Consider the following 10,318-nt stretch of genomic DNA (forward strand, 5'->3'; position numbering starts at 1 on the left):
TAGGTGTTTGAACAAGGGAAAAATCATGATCAGATCTGGCATTTAGGAATATTATTTCTGGCAGTACTGTATGGTGATTAAGAGAAGGGAGAGTTACAAGGGCAGTAATGTAGATAAAATATACTAAAATGAGATTATAAAGCGAGACATGAAAGGTACTGTGGAATTGATAGGGCTAGGTGAAAGAATAGAGTAAAGGATTAGGAGATTCTGGTTCCAGTCATGGCTTTCAGTTTCACCACTCTGAACCTCATTCTTATCATCAGCAAAGACATTGAATCAGATGATACTTACTGCTTTAAAACTATATAATCATGTAACTTTGAGGCTTAGCACTTGAGAGCTAGGATGACAAGGGCAGATGATGATGCCATTAACAAGAGAAGAAACGTAGAAGAGGACACACTTTGAGAAGAAATGTTGAATTTAAGATGTTGGCAGACCATACATACAGTATTCATGACCATCATGCAGCTGACATGCAAATGTGGATATTAAAAGGAAGGTCTAGGATGAAAAACATACATAAATGAAGCTGTGAGAATACTGGAGGCATAGAATATGAAGAGTAAGAGAGCAAAACACCAAACTTACATATAGCATATAAAGGGTGGGTTGACAAAGACAAACCAGTGAAAACATCTAAAAAGATTCTACAAAGGTAGAGGGGTAAAGATGATGATGAGTGTTGTCAAACGCTGCAGGGAGGTTAACTAGTCACAGTGGCTAGCTACTGGATTGGTCATCAATGGGCTATTGGTGTTCCTTGAGAAAGCAGTATCAATAGATGCAGTGAGGAGTAGGTAGAGGGCTATCATTGGCAGAAAGATTTCTTGGAGTAGGTATGTGATAAGAGGGACATATGAGCCCTTATATCAAGAAAATTTAGTAGAATTGGGAAGAGTGATCACTGGAATGACAAAAAGGACATGTCACAAGAGTCCTGTTCCTCCAAGCAGCCTAAGTAGCCTGAACCAGAGCTGATGCATGGGCATTGATGGGTCAGTGGGGTGGGGTGGGTGTTTCTTCTCCCCAAGTTGAGCATTGCCCTGTTTCCACTGTCCTACTGGATGGTTCCAAAGAGTAGTAGTTACTGGTTAATATAGAAACTTTTCACATGAATCCACAATATCAATACAAGAGAAAGCATTACATCTTTCAGGACAATTCACAAAAGTAAAAGAAAAATGAGCTTCCTTACTGATCCCAAACACAACACAGCACTCAAACTTCTCTTTAGGAGTCAACAATCCCACCTGCCCAAACCCACAGCTGCTCTCTCCTGCTTCTCTTCAAGGAAGATGCTCCAGATAATTGTAATTCATGCTTTCTCTGTGTAGAGGTATACTGTAGGAGAACTGAGAGTAAGCAAAGATTAACTTAGAATTCCTATATTTCACAAGTTATTCAAAACAGCACCGGTAAGAGCAAGAACAGTTCTGAAGCAGTAACATACTACTTGCTTGTACTGCTTAGGTTCAGCATCCTCTGCAACTTGACCAAGACTCGGCCTCAATGAGGCTCCTCTCTGGACCTGGCAGAGACCTATATATGAATGTTAGAAAATTGCTTTGTGACCTCTGATTAGTGTGAAATTGATGCCTTTTCCCACTGGGAGGGAGAGTTACTAGGTGGGTTAGTGTCAGGGGAGAGAGTTGCTATGAATATGTTATTATTTTATTATCTTTTAAAAATTTTCTCTAGTTGCAGAAGTTGTATAACAGTGAGGAATTACTACTAGAAAGAGATAGACAGGATAGAGCAACTTTGGATCCTGGATAATCTAGAGTCAGAACTTCTGGCAAAGTTTTTCCTCTGCCTCTGATGTACCTTACACTACCTTAAATCAGAGCCTGGATTGGTAGGGTGCATTGAGAAAAAACAAAATTTTACTTCCACTTTGGAAGTCAAACTTTGGGATGGACTGCTCATTTGTTCCATCAGCATCAGCTACTCTATTCTGAGAATTTATCACAAGGGAAAAATAAAACTTCCTTGGGTGAATGCAGAGTCAGGGACAATCACATGGTTACTGCATCATCCTTCTCAATATTTTTTATGTAGGTGAAATCAATGTACACTAAGCATAAGTGAAAAAAAATGCATGAAAAGGCAATATGCAAGCTCACAGGGTATATGTGAGTGAAAAAAGGCAGACTTGCACGTTTTACTTTGAGAACCAGGAGTAGAGAGGTAGAAAAAGGAAAAACAGTGGGGTGATTTTAGGTATGAGTCTTAGGTCTTTCAGCACTGCCTTGTAAAGCAACCATCTTCTCCCCCACTATTTCCCTAGATCTCTGTAGACCTGAAATAAATAAATGATCTTTTGAAAACTCAGGTCTGATCCTACAAAATACCATAATCCAGGAAGAGCTACTTTCTCTACTTTCGGTCCTCCTCTTAGCTCCTACTCATTGGAACCAGGTTTTGTCCCTGCTTCTCTGATAAAACTGTCCTGGAAATGTAAAGATTTCCCAGCTATTGAATCCTATGGTTACTTGTTGGCCCTTACCTCACCTTCCCACCCTCTCTGGCATTTGGCATTATTGGCCATTCCCATCTTCTTGGCACACTCTCACTCTGGCCTCTTCTGACACTATTTACTCCAGCCTTGTTATCTATCTCCTCTCAGTCTCCACTGCTATTACTATAGCTTAAATCCTCTCCTTACTGGTAATATTGTCACCAGAGTTATACAGCTAGAACCCTTCCACCTCTCTACTGACGGTCATATTTGTAGAGCACAATTCTATTCATGCTCCTCAATGAGTAAACACTTAAATGGTGCCCCATTGCTCATAGGATAAAGTCCAAACCTCAAGCCTGTCCTGCAAACTCTCCACCTACCACTCCAGCCTCATTTATTGCTGTTCCTTTTTAAAAAAAATTTGTTTATTGAGGTATAGTTGGGTACACAGTATTATATTGGTTTCAAGTATACAACACAATGATTCTACAGTTACAGACATTATTAAATCCTCACCCCAACTAGTAAAGTTACTGTCTTTCAACATAGGAAGATGTTACAGAACCACCAACTAGTCTCCATGTTCTACTTCCATCCCTGTGAGAGACTTATGGTTGAGATCTTTGTGCCTCTTTATTCCCTTCACCTGTTTCACTAATCCACTCCAACCCCTCCTCCATGGAAACCACCAATCACTTCTCAGTGTCTATGTGTGCACTGTTGTTTCGTTCATTTTTTTAAGATTCCACTGATAGGTGAAATCGTATGGCATTTGCTTTCTCTTCTTGGCTTAGTTCACCTAGTATAATCCCTCTAGGTCCATCCATGCTGTCACAAATGGCAGGATTTCTATCTTTTTATGGCTGAATAATATTCCATTGTGTATATGTACGACATCTTCTTTATCCATTCATCCACTGATGGACACTTTGGTTGCTTCCATATCTTGCTGTGCTTCTTCTTGTATTCCACTTCACAGCAAACTGATATACTTATTTATGCCATGCTCTTTTATTCCTCTGTGGTTTTGTTTCTTTATCTGGTCTGCAATGTTCTCGTTCTCCTTTGCCTGCTTGATAAACACTCACTAATTTTTCAAGATTCAGCTCATGTCATTTCCTTTATGAAGCCCTCTGACCACTCCACACACTGGTAGAATTGGCCACTGCCTCATTTGTGCTTTACAGGACCCTGTATTTCTATTTTATAACTATGAAACTTTACAATTTATTCACTTGTTTTACTTGTTTTTCTTTTCCTTGTATTTCTTATCTATGTTCAAGGATAAGGACTGTTTCTTAAAAATTCCTGTATCCTCAATACTCATGATACCTAACTTTTATTAAGTATTTTTTTCCTACAATTCAGTGCATTTTAGGATATTCACAGATTCATGCAATCCTCACCACAATTTTAGAACATTTTCATTACCCCAAAAGAGATCTTGTAGTGCTTAGGTATCATCTCTCCAAGTCTCCTATAACTTCCATAGTAATCTACCCCATGTCTCTGTGGATTTGCTTATTCTGGACATTATATGTATTTTACACACACACACACACACAGACACATAAAACAAAATATGTGAACTTTTGTGTCTAGTTTCTTTGGCTCAGCATAAAATTTTCAATGTTCATCTATACTGTACTTCATTTCTTTTGCTGAATAATATTCCATTGTGTGGATATACTAAATTTTATTTATTCTTTCATTGGTTGGTGGACATGGGTTATTTTTCCCCACTTGTAGGCTACTACGATGATGCTGCCATTTGTGTACATGTTTTTGGCTATTTGAATACACATTTCAGTATGGAACTAAGCTTTCAATTCTCTTGAGTATACGCATGGGAGTGGAATTTCTGGATCATATGGTAATTCTGTTTAATCTTTTGAGGAACTGCCAGACTGTTTCCCAAAGAACGAACCATATCAAAAAATTAAGGTGAAATTCATAACATGCACTTAGCCATTTTAAAGTGTACAATTAAGTGACATTTAATGCACTTTAAATGTTGTGCAACCACAATCTCTCTCGTTTCAAAACTTTTCTATTATCTCAGAAGTACTCTTTGCACTTACTAAATAACTCATTCTCCCCTCCCCCACCCCCTGGCAACCACTAATCTGCTGTATGTTTCTATGGATTTGCCTAGTTTGGGTATTTTACATAACAACCATATGATATGTGGACTTTTTAGTCTGGCTTCTTTCATTTAATAATGCTTTTGAGGTTGATCTAACTTGTAGTATGCATCATTCCTTTTTATGTCTGAACAGTATTTCATCGTCTGTATGTATTACAATTTGTTTATCCACTCACTGGCTGATGAAATTTAGGTTGTTTCCATCTCATTTAACTATAAAAATGCTGTTTTTATAAACCCAATTGTGTACAAGTTTTCTGTATGGACATATGCTTCCATTTCTCTTGGATATATACTTAGTGGTGGAAGTGATGGGTCATATGGTGATTCTATAATTAACTTTGTGAGGAACTGATGAACTGTTTTCTACAGTGGCTGTACATTTCGCATTCCCATCAGCAGTGTATGAGGGTTCCTGTTTCTCTACATCCTTGCTAAAGCTTGTTATTTTCGATTTTTTAAAATTATTGCCATCCTAATGGGTATGATGTGGTATCTCACTGTGGTTTTGATTTGCAATTTCCTATGAAATAATGTTGTTTATCAATGATGTTGAGTATCTTTTCATGCATTTGATGGTTATTTGTATATCTTCTTTGGAGAAGGGTCTATTCAATTCCTTTGCCCATTTAAAAAATTGGGCTGTTTGTCATTTTGTTGATGAGTTGTAAGGCTTATTTATATATTTTGAATACTAAACTCTTCTGGATTTATAATTTGCAAAATTATTCTTCCATTCTGTGAGTTTTTTCAGTATCTTGGTTATGTCCCTTGAAGCATAAAAGTACTTCATTTTGATGACTTCCAGTTTGTCTGGTTTTTCTTTTTTTTGCTTGTGCTTTTGGTGGCATATCTAAGAAATCATTGCTTAATCCAAGGCCAAGATCTATGCCTATACTTTCTTCTAAGACTTTTATAGCTTTAGCTATTATATTTAGATCTCTGATCCATTTTGAGTTAATTCTTATATATGATTTGATGTAGGTATCTAAATCTATTCTTTGCAAATAGGTATCCATGAAGAGATTACTGTCCCCCTCCTTATTAAGCTATGTTAGCATCCTTGTGAAAAATCAATTAACCATAAATGTGAGGGTTTATTTCTGAACTCTCAATGGTATTCCATTGATCTATATGTCTATCTGCATTGCCAGTATGACACTGTCTTGATTACTGTGGCTTTGTACTAATTTTGAATTTAGGAAATATGAGTCCTCCAACTTTTTTTTTTCAAGAAAAACGTTTCCATATTAATTTTCAGATCATTTTGTTAGTTTTTGCAAAGATGTCAACTAGGATTTTGATAGAATCTGTAGATCAATGTGGAGAATATTGCCATCTAAGAATATTAAGTTTTCCAATCTGTGAACACGGTATTTTCATTTATTGAGGTTTTCTTTAATTCCTTTCAACAATTTTTGTAGTTTTCAGAGTATGAGCTTTGCACTTCTGTTAAAACTTATTCCTAAGTACTTTATTCTTTTTGATACTATTGTAAGTGAAATTTGTTATTGCCATTTTTGGTTTGCTCATTGTGACTACACAAATAGAATTGATATTTGTATATTGATCTTTTATCCTGAAACCATGCTAAGCTCATTTATGAGTTCTAATAGTTTTTTTGTGGATACCTTATCTTTATATAAGATCATGTCTTTAGTGCATAAAGATAGTTTTACTTCTTCTTTTCCATACTGATGTATTTATTTTTCTTATATATTTGCCTTGGCTAGAACTTTTAGTGCAATGTTGAATAGAAATGGCAAGAATGGACATCCTTGCCTTGTTTTGATCTTAGGGGGAAAGCATTTAATTTTTCACCATCAAATATAATAGACGCATTTTTTTAAAGGATGCCCTTTATTAGGTTTAGGAAATTTCTTTCTTTTCCTAGCTTGGTGGGTGTTTTTATCATAAAGTGGTATTGAATTTTGTCAAATGCTTTTTCTGCATCAATTGGGATGATCTCGTGGTCTTTGTCTTTTATCTATTGATATGGTATACTAGATCAATTATTTTTTGGTTATACCAACCTTGCATTTCTGGGTTAACTGCAAATAAATATTTTTTGATTAAATTCATAATAAGTAAATTATCCAAGGATTGGGTAAAAATTAAGTCAATAAATGGCTAGAGAAACAAGGCTGGAAAATAATTTCCATTTTAAGATAGCAACTAGTTAGGATATGGAAACTTTGGAAGTAGAATTGTTATGGTACAAAGATTAAAAGTTTAGGAGAATATGTATTAAAGTACTTATCCACTCATTGAGTTTTATACTTCTCTGAAGTTCTGGAACTAGAGATTCATAATATTTTAGATTTAAAAAAACAACAACCTGTCTCAAATACCCCTACTCATAAAAATTACTGTAATGTTCTCCTTATCGATTTGCTCAATGGTTTCTCCCTACTTATCTGTCTGTCTGTCTCTCACACACACCTACACACAAACACACCCACTGTCCTTCCTACGTATTGTTCTAAATGACAGCATTGTTACTATTTACCCTTATTGGATATTTTTAAGTATCCAACAATCGAGTTAATTGGGAATATTACTTCTGATTTTCTAATCAGCTATCACCTTTACTGCTGTTAAAGAGAAAGATCCGCATATAGAACTATAAGGACAAAAAAACTTACTTTTAATTGTGACCCCAAGAATTATCAGTATCTCTAATAATAGGGACAAAGGCCTCATCTTTGAAACAGCTCCTCCTCACTGTAACAGAGGCAGAACTAGGTGGCTGGCCTACAAGCTTCCTCTTTTCAGGTCTGTGGGGATCAGGACTCAGTTGCTAAGCAACCATTTCCTTACTCTTGGGCCAATGAGCCGCCAGGGAATTCCTTTCAACCTGGAATAAAGGCAGTTGCTAGAGAGAATGGGCTGTGAGGACGGAACCATATCTAGTCTGCCACTCCTTTGGTAAGAGAGAAGGTGTAAGCTTAGAATAGGTAGGAGTTGTCTTCTGAAACTAAAGGAAGAGTCCAGTTTGTACATGTCCACACTAATGTTCAAATAATATTCAGAGTTTCTGGAAGTTCTTGTTTGTATGTTACCACCAGAGGTACAAGCTGCACTTATGGGAAAACTAAGTACATGAACTGACACGACATCATCCTTTAATCGAGTATCTCAAGGCCATGGTGGACAAGAAACATATGAAGCAAGTCAGCTTTGGTTCCCATCTTGGTGAAAATGTTTATCCTCTGTTTAAGTAATGAACTGCTGAGATTTTACTGGGACAAAAATTCCCAGTGATCAATGACTTTTTTAGAAAGACATTTCATTAAATTTTCATTAAAGGGCATTTAAAAATGCCTTCTTTACTATCTTAAACAATATGAGCATTTCTCAAGGCTAGGATCAGAAATCAAAATGAATATTCCAGTAAAAGTATGGGAATATTAAGAATATCCAACGACTGAAGCTAGTTGAGAAATTATGCCTAAAATACATTGAACTTTTACAGTGTCCAGGTAATTACTTCAGAAACAGACATATTTATTGCCCTGAATTTCCAGATTTCCTCCCTTTATTAGTTTCCCATTCCTGCTGTGACATTTTACCACATATTAAGTGGGTTAACACAACAGAAATGTATTCTCTTACAGTTCCAGAGGTCAGAAGTCCAAAAGGATTCTTATAGGACTAAAATCAAGGGTAAATGTCATTCCTTCTGGGGGCTCCATCAGAGAATCCATTTCTTGCCTGGGTTTTCGCAGGTTTTAGTGGCTGCCCACATTCATCAAATTGTGCCTACATCACCTCAATCTTGGCTCAGTCATCACTTTGCCTTTACTTCTTCTGTAGTTTAATGTCCCTCTTATAAAAATACTTGTGATTATGTTTAGGTCCCACCAAGATAATGCAGGATAATCTCCCCATCTGAAGATCCCCAGCACATCTACAAAGTCCCTTTTGCCAAATAAGGTAACATTCATAGGTTCCAGAGACTAAGTCCTGGAAATCTTTGGGACCACTATTCAGTCTACCAGAGCTCCTAAAATCTTTTTATGGGAGTTCAAAATGGAACTTTCCCAACTTGTATTTTTTTTAAATTGCCTAAATATAATTTATTTAAACTCTTAAATATCATCCATTAAACACTCTCCAAATAATATATTTTTTTATTCCCATTTGGATCCAGATTTATCAACATCTTTTGGCATATGATTTTGCCTCCTACTTTCACTGAAATTGAACTCATTTGACCTATCTTCCCTAGACTTTATTTAAAAGATAAATTGAATCTCCATCTATTCTCTCTTTATCTAATTCATTTCAAAAGATAAAATGCTCTTCCTATGTTCTAAATCCAAGACTACTTTTCTTACTTTTGATTCTATGCACATTTACTTTCTGTGGTACTTTAGTCTCCCTAACATTTACTGTTATTTTTCTTCTTCTTCTTCTTCTTTTCCTTCTTTTCTCTCTCCCTCTTTGTTTCAATCTTTTTTGTCACCAGTCTTCTTAATTTAAAATCTCTTCATTCCACCTCTCCTTGAAAACCTTTCCGTTGAACCTGGTATCTTTACAAGTACATTCTCTTCTACTTATCCTTTAGCCTATACCCATCTCAAAAAAATAGCCCATAATAACTGCTTCTAGCTTATTGCTTCTCACTTAAGTCTTCAACTGCTTGTTTTTATTTTCACTGATTTATATAGACTATCAATCCAATTATCTTCTCTAAGTTCTCATCCTATTTGATCTCTGTGAGCCATTTGACATTTCTGACTGCAAACATCTTGAAAATATATTACTGGTTTCTATGTAAATTGGAACGATTTTTCTTTATCCTTAAACACAACTTCTTATTCTTCTTCTATCACTGCTTCACTCCTTCATTCATTCATGTACTGAATAGTTATTGTATGCTAAAAACAAATGGTAGCTCTCTTTGAAGTGTTACATTAATCTCAATTGTTAGATCCTCTCTTAATCTTCACATTAAAATTAGGTCTTCTCCAAGGTAACCCTTTTTGGTCTCAAGTGCTCCTCCTTAGTTTTGCCAAGTCTCTATGGATCTTATTTCAACTTTCATTGATTTTTATTCATTCAATAAATTTTTGTTAAGAGTCTATTATGTGTCAGGCATTGGGCCATTGCAGATGGTAAGAAGATATATTTCCTGTTCTCAAGGAGTTTTGAGTTCAGAGTGACAGATAAATAATAATAAAATAATCACAAAAATAAATGTAATCAGAAACCACAAAACATGCTTCATAGGAAAATAAATGAGCACTTAAGGCACATACGAGGAAACTTTGGGTAGAGCTCAGGTGGGCTCAGTCTGGGAAGGCTTTGCTAGGGAGTCATGTTTAAGTTGAACTTTGAAGACTGAGAATGGGTTAACTAAGCAAATCATGTCCCAGGTATAGTGACAAACATGTGAAAAGGCCATGTGATGATAAGATGTGTTCAAGGAACTGAAAAGCTCTAAGGGGTGATGTGATTGGAACCAGAGATTGGGTGGTGGGCATGGGTCATGATATAAGATTAAGAAAAATTGGTAGGTGATGGTCACTCTATTCTTTTAGCTCGAGCTGCCATAACGAATACCATAGACTCAGTGGCTTAAACAATAGAAATTAATTTTCTCACAATTCTACAGGCTGGAACTTCATGATAAGGGTGCCAGCATGGTCTGGTTCTGGTGAAGGCTCTCTTCCTGGCTTGCAGATGGCTACCTTCTCACT

The 10,318-nt window shown here is 36.1% G+C and overlaps 1 protein-coding gene across 1 annotated transcript in view; it reads right to left on the reverse strand.

Annotated features, from left to right (window-relative positions):
* The window catches only part of SEL1L2 (SEL1L2 adaptor subunit of SYVN1 ubiquitin ligase), a 127,847-nt gene extending 120,452 nt beyond the window's left edge, over positions 1-7,395 (reverse strand). Inside the window, 1 exon segment of the mRNA XM_073236947.1 lies at positions 7,259-7,395. Coding sequence (XP_073093048.1) covers positions 7,259-7,316 — 58 coding nt within the window. The 5' untranslated portion in view covers positions 7,317-7,395.
* Between the last annotated feature and the right edge of the window lie 2,923 nt (positions 7,396-10,318).

This window comes from Manis javanica, chromosome 5 (genome assembly GCF_040802235.1).
Source record: "Manis javanica isolate MJ-LG chromosome 5, MJ_LKY, whole genome shotgun sequence".
NCBI classification, from domain to species: domain Eukaryota; kingdom Metazoa; phylum Chordata; class Mammalia; order Pholidota; family Manidae; genus Manis; species Manis javanica.